The sequence below is a fragment of the Dromiciops gliroides genome, chromosome 6 (genome assembly GCF_019393635.1).
Source record: "Dromiciops gliroides isolate mDroGli1 chromosome 6, mDroGli1.pri, whole genome shotgun sequence".
Classification (NCBI taxonomy): domain Eukaryota; kingdom Metazoa; phylum Chordata; class Mammalia; order Microbiotheria; family Microbiotheriidae; genus Dromiciops; species Dromiciops gliroides.
Genome location: NC_057866.1, coordinates 168,605,537 through 168,625,409, shown reverse-complemented (window position 1 = coordinate 168,625,409; position 19,873 = coordinate 168,605,537). Strand labels below are relative to the sequence as shown.

General features: G+C 40.2%; 1 protein-coding gene across 1 annotated transcript in view; it reads right to left on the bottom strand.

The window, feature by feature from the left end:
* Positions 1 to 2,846: 2,846 nt before the first annotated feature.
* MND1 (meiotic nuclear divisions 1) overlaps positions 2,847 to 19,873 on the bottom strand; it is a 119,373-nt gene continuing 102,346 nt past the window's right edge. Inside the window, exons 7-8 of the mRNA XM_043972542.1 lie at positions 8,589 to 8,633; positions 2,847 to 3,073 (exon numbers count right to left, since the gene is read on the bottom strand). Of these exons, the coding sequence (XP_043828477.1) occupies positions 2,967 to 3,073; positions 8,589 to 8,633 (152 nt within the window). The 3' untranslated portion in view covers positions 2,847 to 2,966. The remainder of the gene's footprint in view (positions 3,074 to 8,588; positions 8,634 to 19,873) is intronic.

The following is a 19,873-nucleotide window of genomic DNA, read 5'->3' as shown; positions in this document are numbered from 1 at the left end:
AAACACCTGGTCCCTACCCTCATGGACTTTCAAGTCTAGCAGATGTCACCTTGCAATGGGCCTTTTTGACTCTAACAAAGAGACCTAGGAACAGTTGGGTCAATTACTGAGTGGATGAAGGGCTAGAATTTGGTTGAGAATCTTCATGCTGACTGACTCCAAGCAAAACCAAAGTACTGCCAAGCCTCAAAGTTAAACAGGTCAGGGAATAACAAGAAACAAGAGTCTGAGGGTCCTAATCCTCCCTTACTGTGACCTATACTATACACTCCTACAACTCCAACAAAAAGCCCAAAACATTGTGATGCAGTAGCTTCCCTGATGTTAGCTCCTGATTTAGCTCTTTTATCCTTCTCATTTCTTCCTTCAGGGTAATTAAAAAAAAAAATAAGGTAGGGAGAGTCAAGTCTCTCTTCCTCATGTTTGGCTAAATAATGTTTTAGGTGCCATTCATTTTAGAATTTAAAAGATTTGCACACAATATCATGTGCCAGATCTTCTTCCCTAAACAGGAAAGTTTCTTCTCTGGTAATAAGGTGGTCTAAAGGGGACGACTTGTCATGCTGACCTGCAGTGTGACAGGCTATTTGTTCCTCTTCTACTCTAACCCTCTTTCCATCGAGACTCATTTCCCCAGGCGACATAAACTCCAGGCCTCTAACTCTTACACAACAAATGGTGAAGGGCCAATTCTCTCCTACCCACCTGCAGGAAGTGATTGTGGAGCCTTGGGGCACTGTGCATGTACAAAGACCAAATTCACTAGTAAACATAATTAATGCCATTTGGGTCACTGCAAACATATGGAGTATGTTCCTTCAAGCTGCCAAAGAGAGGATATCTGAATTCAACTGCTTGAGGGAGGAAAAAAAATGGAGGCAGTAAAGGATGTTATAAACAGCTGTCTGTCTGTCTATATATATTTATATTTAAAAGCTTTCATTTTAGATTGGCTAGCAAATACATCAAATAACATCTTTCAAATGGGAAAATAATTACATGTGGGTTGAGTTTCTTTTTAACCTATCCTTTTCTGGGGGTAGGTTTTTTAAACCCTTGAATCACAACATCCTGACAGGAGTGATCGAATTAGGGTGCAGAATGAGACTCACATTTGTTAAACATGATTGAAGCAGAAATTTGTTTTGCTTAATTATGCATTTTTGTTATAAAGGTTCTTCCCTCCCACCCACTTCCTCCAATTGTGGGGTGGAATGAGGTGGAAGGGAGAAAAATACCAAGTGTTTGTTAATTGAAAAACAATTATTTAATTAAAAAAATCCCTGAATGCTATAGGTAATAATGATATTCAAGTATACTTTGAGCCACATCATCACCTTTGAAGAGGCTCACAGAACAAGGATATGGGGTGGGGGTGGGGGGGCGGGAACAGAAGGTAGGGAGAAGAATGGAGTCACTTTTAAATATTAAAAATTTATGATTGTTTCACATCTTACCTCTGACATTTACTTGCTGGATGATCATAGGCAAGTCACATGACTTCTCAGAATAGCAGTTTCCTTAATTATAAAATGAGGACAACATTTGTAATACCTATCTCACTGGGTTGTCATGAAGCTCTATTTGTATAATAGAAATAAAGCATTTCATTATTACTGCTGCCATTCCCCCTCCCATTTTATAGTAACATAAAAATTGCATAAACCTTGGCAACCAATGTGAGATTACTTGGTCTTTGCAACAGAAACATTTTAAATTAAAAGTTTAAAATTGTTTATTCTTGCTATTTTGGTAATTTTAATATAACTTTAAATTGGACCCTGCTGGGTTTCTGTATTTCTTTTTTTTTTTTTTTTTGGTGAGGCAATTGGGGTTAAGTGACTTGCCCAGGGTCACACAGCTAGTAAGTGTTAAGTATCTGAGGCCGGATTTGAACTCAGGTCCTCTTGACTCCAGGGCCAGTGCTCTATCCACTGCACCACCTAGCTGCCCCCTCTGTATTTCTTTATGGAATTTGACAATATCATTTGCATACCACTTATAGATTTCTCAGGTAACAGTGATGCTATTTAGGGCATAAAACCAGACCGGGTAAATAAACAAAGAGGGTAATGTGGCTTAAAAAGTGTTTTTTGATCTATACACATGAACTAAAGGTCTGAAATGAATTATACCTATTTTAATTTTCTTTGAGACTAGACCTATAAAATTAGTGGTATAAGGAACTCCCAAGTGAGGAAATTTTTTCTATCAATGCAGAATGGTACCAATTCTACATCTTAGAAGGTCAGAGATTGGCCTGAGGCATTGGAATATTGGCTTGCCTAGAGTCCCACAGCCAATTAAATGTTAGAAGGAAGATAAGCCCAGGTATTCCTGACTTTGAGACCAGCTCTATCTCTCAGTCTAGATAGATAGATAGATAGATAGATAGATAGATAGATAGATAGATAGATAGATAGATAGATAGATAGATAGATAGATAGATATGGGGGGGTGTACACACTTTACAGGATTATAGGTCTAAAAGCTGGAAGGGACCCCGGGGCCTCTCTAGTCCATTTCTTTCTATTTATTTAACATATAAGGGAAAGTAGAAAGATATCATCATAACCTATTAGAATAATGCCGTAACTGTGATAAGCATGTACTAACTTGAGTAGGATTTTCTTATTTTATTGACTAGTGCATGGGTGAAGACACAGCAGAATCACAGAATGAAAGCTGGAAGGCCAAAACCAAAGGTCATCTAGAGAATCCCATACCTGAAGAGGAATCCCTGGCCTCATTTTTAGGATGCTCAAGGGATACTTACTATACCCAAGGCAGATTATTGTACTTATTTTAATAAAAAAAAGGGCAGAATACAAGTATTTTATGCTTTATTGAAGGAATTCAAATCTTAAAAAACACAGTTGCAATTATATGACATTTTAATAATCTTGGAAGGACAATATTAATATACATATATACACCCAAGTGATCTAGGACTGCTACTGGATGTTTTAGTCTATATAGTCAAAGTCTTCTGGAATTCCAAAATTTTTATCAATTTTACTTTCTTCAAATCCAAATTTCCTTTTGGCCCAAGATTTTATAGCAAATATGTTATCTATGGAAAAAAAAGAAATATTTCAGGGTAGGTGCATCCATAAAATGTTTCAAAGATACTTTTCTAAACCAGCACCTGGGTGCCAAAAATTAAACAATAATAGTTAAATATTTTCTTTCAGTTACAAAATAATGTGGGTGATGAGGAATGAAAATTTATTATTGTATAGATTAAAAAAACAAGAAAAAGTACATTCTAAGCAGAGTAAAAAGAAACTCACAATAAAAATGCAATACAAGCAGCCAACTACTTATGAATCCTTAACTCATGTATGACCAGGGTGAAGGAATGGTCATCGACACTCCCTTACCCTTGACAATGTTCACTACCACCCCCTCTTCCTTCCTTCTTTCTTGTTAAAATAAGCTTTTATTGATATTTTCCTTTTCTTACATCATTATGTTTATGCCAAATATCACTCTATTTACCTCTCTGAGAGTTATTCCATATGATAAGTAGTAACTTTAGAGGGGGGAACCCCAACCCAACCCAACTGACTGATACATTGAAAAAGTCTAAAAACATGTATGTGCCACATATAACAGCTGTGGATTTCCCACTTCCATGGAAGAATAAGTTGGAGCTGTCTTCTCCTATCTTTCAAGTCATCACACACATCATTTCTTCTTACTTAGTCATTTCAGGAGTGTCTGATTCTTTGTGACCTTTTTTTTTCTTTTCTTTTTTTTTTTTTTGGTGGCAGGAGTGTTTCTTGGCAGAGATACTGGAGTGGTTTGTCATTTCCTTCTCCAGCTCATTTTACAGATGAAGAAACCTAGGTAAACTAAGGTAGTCTAAGGCTTTTAGGGCTGGCAAATCTGACAGCAGAGAGCTATCATGTGCCATCACATCATCAGCTGTTGAGACCTACTAGTATTGAGACAATCAAAGATGTATAAAATGGGTCATTATGTACTTCAAGAAGTGAGTAGGATACATGGTTACTGCCCTCAAGCTAATCATGTAACAGACTCGATGTAGAAAAGTTAATGTTAATCCCAGACAAAATTTTAAGATTATAAAATTATATTGAGGAAGATGGGTCAGTGTTTGTAGCTTGACAAATGAGCTCAGTTAACAAAGGGGAGGATCCCAGAGAAATGGGGCTGAGTTTTAGGAAAGAGAAAAAGGATGTAGTATGGTAGGAAGTGAAAGGTGGCGTGATATAATTGATAGAGCCTCTACTTCTCTGTTAGCAAAACTTGGGTTCAGATCTGGCCTCTGACATATGCAGACTGTGTGACCCTGGGCAAGTCAATTAACCTCTTGCTGCCCCAAATGACTCTCTAAGAATATGAATTGTAGAACAATTGTGCTAACTTCTACTGCTAAAGGGAGCTTCTTTATGAGGAAGCTGTGCATACTGGGAAGTAGAAAAGATTATTTAAAGAGTGTCTGACCAAAAGGGAGGATTGGGAGCAAGGGGAGTGCGTTTAAACTGTAACTCTCCCCACAACACAGCAGAATAGAGTAATTTAACTCAAAACAGAAGCACAGATAAAATCTTCCCTGGGTAAACTCTTTTTGCTGTCAAGACAATGTCACCCACAGTCACAAGCACTAAATCATTTCTTGTCAAGTTCTCATTCTTTCCCTCCACTCCAACCCTGCTTCCCATCCTTATGAATGCAGGGAATGTGCCTTAGTCATCTATCTCCCCCAATGCCTTGCCCACAACATATGTTCAGAAAGAGTTTGATGGGTAAATGAAGACAATCTTAGAGTGTACTAATTATTATTAGTGTATCAATAACACTCTAACAGGTAGCTAGCTATTTGCCACAGGACTACAGCATATACAAAACAAAATCTAGGGAGAAAATGGGGAATATTGATTAAAATGGGATAATTTGCTTGCTATCAAATGTAAAAACGTATGGAAAGTGTCATATGAACCCTAATGAACTACGTAAAGTTAGCTGTAATTATTATTAGTTATTATGATGTGCCAGGCCCTGTGCTAAGTGCTAGCAACAAAAATAAAATGCAAAAATAGCCCCTGTCCTCAAGAAGCTTACATTGTAATCAGGGAGCTAGCATGTGCACAAAGTGATATTCTTAGGCACTTCAGGAAGTGACTAGGATATATGGCTACTGCCCTCAAGTAATAGACTAGATGTAATCTCATAATCACATAAACGTTTAAAACATATAAAAATGTTGTATGTTATATCTGTTAAAAAAAAACATAAAAATTATGCTTCTTTTGTGTCTTTTTGATTACTTTAATCTTGTGACTTTATTTTTGGCAGAGTGGATCTGGACATTTCATGGGTTTGAGAAACTCCAAGTGTGGAAACTTCTACTGATGCAGAAAACAACTCTGGTACAACTGAGAACTTTTGGATGGTTGTCTTGTGGCAGTGAAGGATTCAGTGGTTTGCTCAAGCTCACACCCTTCCAGAAGCAGAACCTGAACCCAGGTTTTCCTGATTTAGGGGCTGGCCCTTAACCTACTCCATAAGCCTATCTCTTTACTTAGCTTTGAACAATTGTGTAGTACTTTGTTCTGGTCTCATTAATGATTTAAATAATTTAGGGGGTAATGTAATATTAGCTTTCCTTGTTAAATGTTAATGGGGAAAAATCATGACATAAAACTCATAAGTATTGCTTGAGGTATTTCTAATTGTACATATAGTTTTAGGCAACTTCATATAATGGCTCACTTAAAAACGATTGTGATATTGAATTTTTGAACACTATACTATCTGAAGTCAAGGTAATATCTTTGGGCCATTTTTAGTAAAAGGCAGATAAATTTCATAACAGCTATGTGATTAAAGGTTTTTAGCTTTGGTAATATGCCATAAGTGATACTTCACTTAAGAAGCCAAAGTCTCTGTTGGTTGTACTTTGCTTTCTCTCTTATCTCTGCATCTTTGGGAATCTTTTTTGTAGCACATGTTTATGTTGGGAGGATCATGTTGTAACTACAAAATGGAAATACATTCTTTTTTAGCAGCTGCTACTGCAGATTTAAAAATATCTTCCATCTCTGATCCGAAATATTGTAGGCTCTTTAGCAATACAAATATGCTATAGGTAATAGAAAAGAGAAAGGTTTAAGCACCATTCCTCCAAACAATTCTGAAAGCCATCACTAATGTGGCATTATTGAATTAAGAAGCATTTATTAAATGCCTACTATGTACTATGTACAATCAGTCATTATATGAAGGGAAAGACAAAACTGAAATAGTCCTTGCCCTGGGAGAGCTTGCACTGGAGGGACAGGGAGGAGGAGGAGGATATGGAATAAATATAAGATAGTTCAAGGTAGGAGGACACTAGCAGATAGGGGGAAGGAAAGATTTCATAAAGAAGGTAGTGCTTGAGCTGAGTCATGAAGAAAGTAAAGGACTCTGGAAAAGCAGGAGTGTCTCCCTAAAGTGATCATTAAGTATTAATTAAGTGCTTACTATATATCTAGCTTGCACACTGAGAATAACTGGGGAAATTGTTTTTTAATTGTTTTCCGTTTGTGACACAGATGTGTAAAAATGCCAGGTTTTCCCTCCCGATTAAAAAAAAAAATACATGTTTCTTAATTATTTCAATGTGATTGACTATCTCCCCCCTACGTGGTACAGTGGATAGAGCACTGGGCTGGAAACCAAGAAGGCTCACCTTTGTGAGTTCAAATCTGGCCTCAGGCACTTACTAGCAGTGTGACTCTGGGCAAGTCACCTAACCCTGTTTGACTCAGTTTCCTCATCTGTAAAATAAGCTAGAGAAGGAATTGGCAAACACTCCAGTATCTTTGCCAAGAAATCCCAAATAGGGTCACAAAAAGTCATACATGACTGAAAAATGATTCAACAGAAACAAAAATACAATCCCTAAATCAATTAGTGTGGCCCAGTAAGCACAGTGCTAGACTTGGAGTCCAAGGACCTGGGTTAGAATTCTGGCTGTGGCACATTGTGTGACCTTAAGAAGTCTCTTCTCTTCTCTTGGCCCAAGCCGCTTCATCTATAAAATGAAGGGACTGGACTACATGATCTTTAGGCACTCCCAGCCCCAGATCCTATTACATCATCCTTTTTCGTTATCATCCTCTGGGCTTTTTAAATAGGTGTACTTCAGATTTTCTTTAAGTTATTCAACTGATACAAAAAGAGGTGCCCCCAAGGATTAAGACTGTGACTTAGCCAATAACGGAAGAGATTTTTGTCAGTATTATTGATTATCACCAATTCCAGTTATTTGTAAGTATTAAGTATCAATAATTTTTCATTCTAGTCACATATGCACAACAAATGCTCTCCGAATGACTTCTGTTGAGGCAGAGTAACAAGTTGTCTGTACTGAGGAGATCTGTGATCTGCAGGTCCAGGTAGGCAGTCAGGAGACCTGCCAGTTATGCTCTCTGTAGCCGCCTGCATCCCTCACAGAAAGAGAGGGATGATGATAATGATATAGTATTCGCATGTGGTTCTTCAACGGGACACCAATCATTAGTAATACCATCAGATTTTGTAATTCAACACTGGAAAAATAGGAGTAGCTAATTTTCTGACTGCTTTTAGTGATATTAGTTGTATTTCTGTATATTTAATGATGTCTTGTGAGTTTTCTCTATAGACTTCAAGGCCTTTTTAAACTTATACCTAATTAAATCCTCATCTTTTGGAAATATGTCAAATACAAACTGGGTAAATTAAATTTATTTTGCAAATGTTAGTGGACAAAGGGATAAGGAGGAACAAGGCCAGGGCTCTAAATATTACAAAACCCATCAAGGTAAGCCTTGCTTTGGATAAACTTAATATGGAAAAAAAAAATTAAAACACGAGAGAATATTTGATTTGGAAGTGGTCATAAATTCCAAGCTGGAAAGGATGGTAGAGGTCATTTAGTTCAGTCTCTTCATTTTCTGATGAGGAAACTGAAGGCAAGAGAGTTTTGTTATTTGTCCACAGTCACACTGGTACTAACTAGCAAGAGCTGGGATTTGAACCCAGGTCTCCTAACTCCAAACTGAGCAGTCTTTCCATTTTCCCAAATTGATACTCTGTTTTTCCACAGAAGAAACCGAGTTTCAAAGAGATAAAGTGACCTTTCCAAGGTCACAGAGATTTAGTGGAAACATTACCTAAAAAGATACATTTCAAAGTGATTACTTGGTTTACAAAATTACATTTTTTTTTTTTAAGATTTATAATAAGCTTCCTTAAAATTACCCTACTGGAGGCAGCTAGGTGGCGCAGTGGATAGAGCACTGGCCCTGGATTCAGGACCTGAGTTCAAATCCGGCCTCAGACATTTGACACTTATTGGCTGTGTGACCCTGGGCAAGTCACTTAACCCCAATTGCCTCACCAAAAAAAAAAAAAAAGAAAAGAAAATTACCCTACTGTATACATTTTAAGTAATGCTTGAATTTACAAAACTCCAATCAACACCCAAGTTCTCAGGACTATAGCTCCCATATCTCTGATGTCCTAACAGTTATGGCACAAGTTTATTTTAGAACCCTTGAATTGGAGCCAGGGTTGTGTAAAGTACATACCAGTCCATCTGTTAGCAGCATCCTTGGCTACTTTATTTGCTTGCCCTAAAAATTTTTAAAAAGAAAGAAAAAAATCTTAATTTTTGTATACAACCTCATATATTTAATATTCATACAAAAAGTTAAATAATAAAAGGATTGATGCAAAAGATTCAAATATGATAATAAACCAACCTCAGAAACTTAGAAAGAAAGAAGACTACTTAAAAAAAGAAGACTTCCTTATTTCTGTTTTCGGGAAACCTCTCATTTTTATACTGTAAACTAAATTGGAGCACCAGAATAAATTATTCACCTATGGAATGTCATTGGAAACAATCACTTAATCTACCAACCTCTTTCCTCTGGGTCCCTGAAAATATGTTTGTTAATTCCCATCAACATAAAGCCTTACTGGGTCAAGTTGTATCCCTCCAATACTTGCATTGAACCAGGCTTAATAAAATCCAACTCCAGATCAAGTATAAAATTAACCAGTGAGAAGAATTATTTTATATTTGATATCTTGAAAATATAGCTGAAACAAGACTAATGCTGATATCATGTGCAACATTCCCATGTAGAGGGAGATTTATTACAGTTTCTTTCCCCTGAAAGAATCCCAACACTGGCAGTTTTGAAAAATCCCTCTAGATCATGTGTGTGTGTGTGTGACACACACACACACACACACACACACAGATATATATACACACAAGTATGCACATATACATACATACATACACATATATTTATTTATTTACTTAAAGAATTCCATGAGAAAGAAATTCCTTAGAACTGGTTAGTTTTACCTTTTTTCCATTGAAAGAAAGCCAGAGAAGCTAAATTCAAATGATTCTAATGGCTTCTCGCATCTTGGTTATTCCAAATTATTCTTGCTAGTACTTGCCCGATAATAGTAATATTTCACTGACAGCATAAAATATAAAGTTTATCCCCTAGGGGGTATTGAGAAATGAGTAAGAGATAAAAGAGCTATGCCTGCACGAACGTAAGGGTATGCCTTAAAAAAAATCGATAGATAAATCATGTTCCTAAATAAATGGAAGAAATATGCAAGGACAAGACCGATTGTTTCACTCCAAACGCTCCAGTTAGGGAAAATGTCCACACCACAACAGAATCCATTAACAAAATTCCAGGTGTTTTAAACCAGCATATATAATCTCGTAGCCCCAGGGCCAGCACTGATGGGCGCAGCTCTGAGCTCTCAAGGCCTGAGTCACGCTGGACACACTTACATCTTTAACTTTCTGGTAGTGGTCCCTGGGGCCTGGGGGGCTTTCTATCCTATTATCAACCATGGCAGTTTGGCTGGAGGAACACCTGATATTCAGAGTGAATATAGTTTGTACTCCATAAGACAAAGCTCTAGGGCAGAGAGAAAGAGTTCTTAGGTGGGGGTAGGAGGAGGGGAAAGAGAGGATGGGAACTCCACCCTGTAGCTAAGGAAACCATTTGTTTCACTGATGCAAACAGAGGACAGCAGATAAATACTTCATTCAGAGCTAGTAATAAGCATTTAGCAGTAGAAAGAGTCAGGAGACTTGGATTCAAATCCTGGCTTGGCCACTTACTTCCTGTGTGATCTTGGCTAAGTCACTTGACCTTTCTAGGCTTCTGTTTCCTCAAATATAAAATGGAGGGGTTGGACTAGATGACTTTTAAATTCCTTTCCATCAGGGCAGCTAGGTGGTATAGTGGATAGAGCACTGGCCCTGGGGTCAGGAGGATGTGAGTTCAAATCTGGCCTCAGACACTTGACACTTACTAGCTGTGTGACCCTGCACAAGTCATTTAACCTCAGTTGCCTCCCAAAATAAATAAATAAATAAATTGCTTTCTGTCTCTAAATCTATGATATTTTGGTACAAGAAATATCAGTAAGAAAGAGAGAGAACACAGTATAAGTGGCAGGGTCAAGTAATGGGGAATTCAATTAAAATTGGGTGGGCATGACCTAGTGAAACTACCAGGGCAAATGAGAAGCTAACAAATGGGAGTATCTGAAAAGTCTTACTGCCTATTTTAAAGGTTTAAACTGCACTAAGACTTTCTGGGACACCTTTTAAAAGTAAGAAATGAATGAGACCAAAACAACCTGGGCAAAGCACCTCAGTCCACAAGGTCAGGAAGAAATCAGCAAACTACCAATGAGAAAAGGGTAGTTAGGGGGAGAATATGAGAAAAATTAAAGCCAGGTGGGATTTTGTGGGAACAAGTACCTTTTTGATGGGCCTACTCTTTTCAGTTCTTAAATGAGGCCTGGGACCTGAAACTTTTTAGATCTGAGACCCACTAGTGTCAACTTAGGGTGTGAAGTCAAATCAATTCTGCTTCCCTTCTCCACCTGAAATCTAGTTCTGATCATTAGAACTCACATCCTGGGCCTGTCAAAGCCTCCCCTGAATTTCAGTGGGATAGATACCTCAGTGAAGAAAAGGGTAGACTGAGGTTGGGGTTGGTGATGGTGGTGGTAGAAGATGATGATGCTAAAAAGTACCTAGTGAAGACCAGGCACGGCCATCACTGTTCTCACTGCCATTCACTCCTGGCATAACGTACTTCCTAAGGAAGAACTAGAAGTGAAGGAAACGAAGAAAATGACACGCTGAAGGGCAGCTGGATACTTTGACAGGTCTCTGATTTCAGTGGGGGCAAACATCTGTAAAAGTGCCCACCTGGGCAAGATCATCTGCCAAGCACTAGAGACACAAAGACAGAAATGACAATGACCCTCTCAAGGCATTTACAATAAAAAGAGGTAATGAACAAAAATACTTATTAGGCAGCTAATGCACATCATCCCTTCCCTATGCCTCCTCACCATGTTTTTCCCTTACCCCTTCAGTAGAGACTCTATCCAATTCAATGAATCCTTCTTTTCTTATAAGTAATGGGAAGAGCAGTACCTGTGTAACACTTGGACTTTCTATGAGTTGTCCTTCATTCTTTTTAAATGACCAGCCTCCTTTCTTCCACTCATACGTGACCTCAATAATATTTTCTATGCCACATAAGTCGACACCATGCTGCTGCTTGCTTATATCCACCATGGATCTTTTTGTTGTTCACTGGGTTATGTTTAATTTTCATTCCTCTGAAATTATATTCATTTTTTCATGATTTCAAGGAATACACAGTGAATGGGAGAATATTAGTGTCAACAGAAAAGGGCTTTTGTGACAGCAATCAGTTGGGGATCAAAGAACTGTTTAGTTTCTCTGATGAGATCTCCCCTTCAGCCTGAATTCTGTCCCTAGTTCACTGATCATCTACAGCGCCTACATACACATACACATTTGTTGTTGCTTGGTGTCTGTTTGTCTGTCTGTCTCTTTTTTCCAGCTGTGTCCTACTCTTCCTGACTCCATTTGGATTTTTGACAAAGATACTGGAGTCATTTGTCATTTCTTTCTCTGCCTCATTTTTCATATGAGCAAACTGAGTGCCTGGCCTGGAGTCAGGAAGGTTTCAGATACTTAGTAGCTGTATGACCCTGCCCAAGTCACTTAACCCCTGCCCCAATTTCTTCAATTGTAAAAATGAGGATAATAACCAAACCAAACCAAAACAAAAACAAAAAAAACAATAAATGTTAGCTAGTAGTAGTTGTTTTTTTTTTGTTTGTTTGTTTTTTGGGATTTTTTTGCAGGGCAATGAGGGTTAAGTGACTTGCCCAGGGTCACAAAGTTAAGTAAGTGTCAAGTGTCTGAGGCTAGATTTGAACTCAGGTCCTCCTGAATCCAAGGCCAGTGCTCTATCCACTGCACCACCAGTAGTAGTGGTGGTGGTGGTGGTGGTAGAAGTAGTAGAATCTGCCTTGCACAGGTTCAAATGAGATAATATTTGTAAAAAGCACTTAGCACAGTGTCTGGTACTAAAGAGGGGCTATGGAAATGCCCTGAAATGTTCAGTACTTTTGCACATCCCATTTACCCTGTATCTAATATACTTAATATAGGCCCCCTTCCTCTAAGCTTGGTCTAGATCAGGACTTCTTAAACTTTTCCCACTCTTGACCCCTTTTCGCCTGAGAAAGTTTTACGTGATCCCAGGTATACAGGTATATAAAATAGGATACAAATCAAACATTTACTGCCAAATTTTTTGTCACCCCCACATTCAGTTACGTGACCCCAAATGGGGTTGGGACCCACAGTTTAAGAAGCTTTGGTCCAGATCCCATGTCTCCAAGAGCTATGAAGCCTTCCCTGGCCACTCCATCCTAAAGGACGTCCTTTATCTCAGAAAGCACAGCACCTATTATCAATGCTGCTTTATCAACAACTGATCTTCCAATCAGAAAGCCAGAAGGGTCATTAGAGACCATTTACCAATCAATCAATCAATCAATCAATCACCCAGCAAACACATGTTAAGCACTGAGAACATGTCAGGCCCTCTATTAGAAGCTGGAGATACAAAGATAAAGAAACTTCATGTTTTCCAGAAACTTAAGTTCTACCAAGGAAGATACCAGTACAGATACAAGTCTATTCAAAATATAATATGACATTTGGTCCAACCTCATCCTCTTACAGATGATGAAAAGGAAGCCCTCAAAGTGACCTAACCTCCCCAGAACAACAGAACCAGTACATGCCCATCAGGCTCTGGGATGGTTCTTCTACCTCTGTCTCTCACACTGGAGGGCTATGGAGGGCTGGGCATTTTGCACAGGCCTGTGTCCAAGGAGGGCACACCCTCAGGAGAGAAATAACTGACCCGCTGGAGTAAAGAAATATGGACACAGTCATCTCTGCATGTGCTTATGTCTCATCTTCTTAGCCTTTAGAGTTCTCCCCCTTTGGAAAGTCCTTTGGATGAACATCTCTGCCCATGCTCTATCTTCCCAGGAGAAAGCAAACTCCTTCAGGGTAGGGTCCGTTTTTTCTTTGCGTATAGAAGGCACTTAAACATTTGCTGCACTGAATGGAATTCTAAGCATAAAGAAAGCAAGAAGCCCTCTTGTATTCTCCTTGGTGTTTCAAGCAACAAGCATTTATTAAGTACCTCCTCTATACCAGGCACTATAAGTTAGATGGTCCCTACCTTCCAAGGGCTTATATTCCAATGGCACAGTGCTTTGCACATAGTAGGTCCTCAATAAATTACTGGTCATAGTAACACCATATCAAATTAGAAAAGTCTCTATCTTTCTTGTGTCACAGAAATACCTTCCAATATAAATGTTGATCAATAGTTATAATAAAAGCAAGAATATTCTAAAATGACCTTGTTAACTTACTTACTTCAGGAAAATAACCAGGCAGCTAGAAGGTACAGTGGATAGAGCATTGGGCATGGAGTTAGGATAGATCTGAGTTCAAAGTTGGCCTCAGACACTAACTAGCTGTATGACCCTGGGCAAATCACTTAACCTCTCTTTGCCTCAGTTTCCTCAACTGTAAAATGGGGATAATGATAGCATTTACCTCAAAGGGCTGTTGTGAGGATCCACTAAGATAATACTTGTAAGGTGCTTAGCATAGTGCCTGGCACATAGTAAGCACTATGTAAATGTTAGATGTTGCTATTATTATTAGCTTTGTAAATACTCCCCATGCTATGTCACCCGAATGACTTTGGTAAAGAACTGATCCTACTAGCTAATTAAGGGGAGGCACATGAGTGGAGGCTCTGTGCTGGTGTCTAGAAGAGCCACCAGAGGAGTTACCCCTAGAACAATGAAAGTAGTAACAGTCATCCCTCCGGAGAACCAACCAGCTAGTAGTGGTGAGAGCTGGGTGAGTGAGACCTGAGTGTGCTGATTATAACTCCTGAGTGGAGGCATTATGGAGATTTATTAAGAGTATGCCATGGTCTTATCAACAGCGACTTCTCTGTGTGTCCTAAAACAGTGTGGAACCCTCGGGCTTCATGAGGCCACAAAGGGCCTGCTTTTATTTTTGTACTGACCAGCGAGTGCATCAGTGAGGAAATGCCTCCCATTGTAGAAGTGTCCCTGTTCTACAATTTATAATCTCATAGAGTGACCTGCCCAGGGTCACAGTCAGGATGTATCGGAGGTTGGACTTTGGGTCTCCCTAAATCTGAAGCAGTCTCTCAGGTCACTACTGCAGCTGTGCACACCACCAACTTGAGGGTATACACTATTAAATATTTAAAGGACGCTGCTTAAAATATACCTGTGGACATTTCTTTTGCCTTACTAATCTGTCATTGGTCTTGGTTTACTGACAATCATCATAACAAGCTTTCCACCAGTTTCAAAGGATACTACTTAACCCTGAAAATTCACTGAGGCACTGTCAAAGAAACTAATTTTTTACTAAGCTAACCTTAAGATCCTTCCATTTTGCAACTCACACTGAATTCATTCCTCCATCTTATCAGAACAACAATTCATGGTGACTGTGCTAGAGATGCATAGGCAAAGGACCCAGAAAGAGTCCTTGGAGAAGTTATAGTCTACTGGGACACATTTAAACAGAGAGTTAATACAAAGCCTGTGTAAGGAAATGTAAGGTGAAATGATGATGATGATTTTTGGGTGGTGTTATGGGCCTAGTGTACCCCAGAAGTTTAAATCAAACAACCTTCTCCTTGAGAAACTAAACCAAAGGATAAGTGGCTATGGATCAGGACTGAGCTAGCTCCAGGACCACCAGCCTTCATTCCGGTCTCCCACCCCTGGGAAGATAACATTAGGTGTGACTGCTGCCTTCGTGGTGGGAAGAAGACAGAGATGACTTGAGAGATCTGCATCCACCCCTCACCCAATTCCCCCAGCCACCACCAGTGGGGGATGGTCCTCCTTCAATAAGGGAACTGTCCACAGTCAGATGATCACCCCCATCAGTCCTCTATAAAAGTATCTGCCTGTCTCCTGCTTGAGGAGATTGGTATCTCAGAGCCATGCTCTGTGCCATGCCTTCTCCCCATGAGAAGTCCAAGGATTTCTCTCTTGGTTTCCTTTCCCTAGCACCTTAAATAAACTATTATTTTATTCTAATTGGATTTGTGTGCAAGAAAGTGTAATTCTTTAAAGAGGGATTCCTAAAAACGTCTACCCCTATCCCAAACCCCCTCTCTATTTCCCCATAACAGTGGGGAGCTCTGGAGTCAGAGGGCCTGAGTTCAAGTCCCTCTTCTGCTGCCCTTAATCTCTGTCCAGGCCCAGGAAAGGCTTGGATGGTTAGGGGAGGCACAGGAGCTGAAATCAGAAGATTTGATGAGTTTGAGGTGGGAGAAGAATGCAATATAACTGTGGTTGGGGTAGCAAACCTGTATAAAGGCTCGCAGCTAGAAAATGGACTGTTGTCTTTAGGTTATAACAACAACAACAACAACAGTATTTCTATAGTGCCATGTGCCAGGCACTGTGCTCAGTATTATAGGATGATTATCTCATTTGATCCCTACAACAACCCTGGGAGGTCGGTGCTCTTGTTCTGATCCCCCATTTTATGTCACAGATGAGGAAACTGAGGCAAAGAGAGGCTAAATGACTTGTGCAGGGTCACACAATGAAGCTGGGTTTGAATTTAGGTGTTCCTGACTCCAGGCCTTGCTGCTCTATCCACTGCACTACCCAGTGTACTGTACCAAGCACAGGAAGGGGAGTGATGTGGCATAAAGTAGAAAGATCAGCAGGAGCCAGACTGAACAAGAGCCTGTGCTTTAAACTAAAAGATAAGGAGGGTTGGGAGCTTCGAGGGCAGGAGAGAGCTGACTGGGGCTCTTTTGTTCTCCCCTTTAACCACAAAGAGGGGACTCAATATTCCTTCTACTGACAGGGGAGAGTCAAGTGAGCATCTGCTCATTCAAGCACAGGCCGGTCCCCTGGTAAGAACATCATCCCTCTGAATAAGCCCAGCTCCAGCCTCGCTGGCTCCAGAGAGAGACATTTCCTCTCAGTCCCAGCCAGAGGTTGGTGATCACTCCCCCACTAAGGAGCTAATTTGCAAATCTTTTAATATTAATTAACTAGCATTGTTATTTATCTTTTCTGCTACTCCACCAAACTACAAACCTTTTCAAAGGCAGACATTCAGGCTCCTTTCTATTCCCAACCCCAGGTGGGCAGGGGCAGGCCAGGACCCTTCCGTGGAAGGGTGTACAAAAGAGAGTAATATATAATAACCTAGGGAGGTAGTTCAGACAGAGCCAGGTTGCCAAAGGGGCAGAGAGCTGCCTTTTCAGCTAGCACAGAAAAACAAAGCAGTCACCAGACCATTCAGTAGGAAGGGGCCAGAAGAAAGATGCCGACTCTAATTGATGCATGTTCTCCCCCTTCAACGGTCAAGACAGCAGCCCCCTCAAACTTCCTCTGCCTGTAACTCTTGTCCATGCCTTCCCACAAATACTGCAGGAGGGGTCTACCTCACCTACTGAGGCTCTTCCCTCCTGATCTCCTGACACAGCCTAAGTACCAATGGAGTGCAAAGGCCATCAGCAAGCATTTAAGGGCTTTCTTTGGTCCAGGTGCTTTGTCAGATGCTGATGATACAAATCTCAAACCAAACACTCCCTACCCTCAAAGGGCTTATGTTTTCTCAGGGAAGGCCAGGCAGCAAGTACTTATTAATCGGGAAAGGCGCAATCTTCAGGGACCCTGTCTCTGCTTTCTCGGGCCTTACCTTCTAATGGAGGAAGACAACCTACAGAAAGGAGGGGAAGATTGTGGGGGGAGGAGAAGCGAGACGGAAGGGCCTCAGGAGCTGCACGGCTCTCCAAGCATGGGGGCAAAGGCTGGAAATTCAGAAGCAGAGTCTGGAAACTGGGGAGCTAAGGAAACAGCAACAGGTTGAAACAAAGTGTCTAACAAAAGAAATACAAAGGCATTTTAGGGGAACTTCAACATGTTTTCATCTTTACTCTAGCTCCCCACTGGTCCACAGCCCCTCCCTTCCTGGTGGTATCTATCTGAGGAGATTTTGAGGCAGAATTCTTCACCGGTAATCTGCTGCAGCCAGTTCTCAAACACTAGCCATTTCTCTATTTAATTCTTCGGGAAGACAGCATTCCAAGATCCGTAACCACATAGCGTGGCTCTATGGGAGATCCCTTTCTCATTCGGGCTCCAGCCCGACACCTTTGCAAGGGGCTGTCTCTCCTCCCGATGACATGCCCAATCAGAGGGCTATCAGACAAAGCTGAATCTACTGCTGTGTCTTTCAAGGACACTGGAAGGGAAGACACTTCGTTGGAGAGCCTTAAGGCAGTTTCTGAATCAAATTATTTTTGTCGCCAGAGACTCAGAGGTGGGCCAGAAGGCCCAAGTCTATTCAATCCCTCACTAGAACAAGAATGTTCTCTATGACATGACTGACTAATGGTTATCCATATTGTTCTTGGAGACTTATAGGTGGGGGAAAACCCTCATAACTTCTTCAGTGAGGGAAAAAAACATTTTCTTTAAGAGTAGCTAGGTGACTCAGAGGACCAGGCCTGGAGTCAGGAAGACCTGAGTTCAAATGTGACCTCAGACACTTACTAGCTTTGTACCCTGGGCAAGTCACCTAACCAATTTGCCTCAGTTTCCTTATCTATAAAAATGAGCATAATAAAAGCATCTACTTCCCAGGGTTGTTATAAGGATCAAACGAGATAACAATTGGATCTTAAAGTACTTTGCATAGTGCCTGCCACATAGTAAGTGATATTTAAATGTTAGCTATGATTATCTCCTTAGGTAGTCCATCTCATTTCTGGATTATTTTCATGTTTAAGTAATCTTAAACAAGTTTCCTTCTAATTTTTACACAATAAAAGTTCATTCTACAGCCCAACCCTTGCTGTTCCCTTTCCTCCACATCTCCTCTTTTCCACACTCCACATCCCTTGTTTATTCCTTCCATCCTTATATGGTATGAACTCAGGCCCCTCATTATCCTGGTTGGTCTCCTTTGTTGATAACACTGTCCTTCCTCCAGTGCGATGCCCAAGGATGGCTTCCCTCAAGTCTAGGTGAAAGCCGGACCTACAGGAAGCCTCTTCCCTCCCTCTTAATTTTAGCACTTTTCCTTCGTGGATTATTTCCTGGATACATCTTGTTTGTTCATAGCTGCTTGCTTGCTGCTTTCCCTATTCCTTTGTGATATCCTCCAGGTCAGGAATTGTCCTTTGCCTTTCTTTGTATTCCAGGCACCACTCAGCAAACAAACAAAACCCAAAAAAACCCAAACCCCAGCACACAAAAGGCACTTAATAAATGCTTACTGACCCACTGACTTACTGACTGGAGCAGACCAGATGAGATTCTAATCAGGGCAGAGGAGGAGGAAAGAAGTACAGCAACCTCTAGAGACCTAGACAACATCCCTCTCAGTGCAGCTTCAGAACACATAAACTTCCTTGGCTGCAGAAGGGCTCTGCTGACTAATACAGCATTGGCATTTTTTTTTTTTTGCAAGGCAATGAGGGTTAAGCTAGCAAGTATCAAGTGTCTGAGGCTGGGTTTGAGTTCAAGTCCTCTTGAATCCAAGGCTGGTGCTTTATCCACTGCCTCACCTAGCTGCCCCCAGGAAACTCTTAGATCTTTTGAAGACCAGCTGCCATGCAGTCACATCTCCCATATCTCATACTTCTGGGGTTGATAAGCATAGCAGGACCTGGTATGTTTGCACTTTTCAGCCGAGTGCCTGACTGTAAAGATGCAATGTGCCGTAGGATATCCTTTGTGAAACCTGCCTGCTCCTGTCTCCCACATGTCTTTATCAAGGATATCTTCTGATACCTGTGCATGTAACTCTCCTAATGATTTAGTAGACATGGGGAAGTAGCCACATGGGTCATTAGTTTTTTGACCCCCCTTCCTTTTTTTCCTCTGGCAGTAATAATATGCATGATTTTTTGTCCACATTTTAAATCCTCCCCCTTTCCAAGGAACCTGAGAATCAATCCTATAATACCCTTAAAATTATGTCATCTCTAACAAAGAATTCTTTTAAAATTATGAAGTTGCTGGTGTGATTAGAAACCTTTTCTGCATCAATGAGAATTTTTTTTTTGCAGGCATGCTACTTTTTTCCCTCAATTTAACATATTAATTTAAAATTTTGAGTTCCAAATTCTATCCCTCCTTCCTTCCCTTGCCCTTCCCTGACATCGTAAGCAAGTAGATATAGGTTATACATGTGCAATTATGAAAAAATATTTTCATCTGAGTTATTTTGTTCAAGAAGACTCTAAAAGAAAAAAAACTGAAAGTGAAACATAGCAAGGCAAGCTACTTTTTCAGATTATTACATATGCAAATGATAATGCTTAGGACTTTAGCAAATAATAGGGCAGACAACCAGAGATGAGGACCTGTC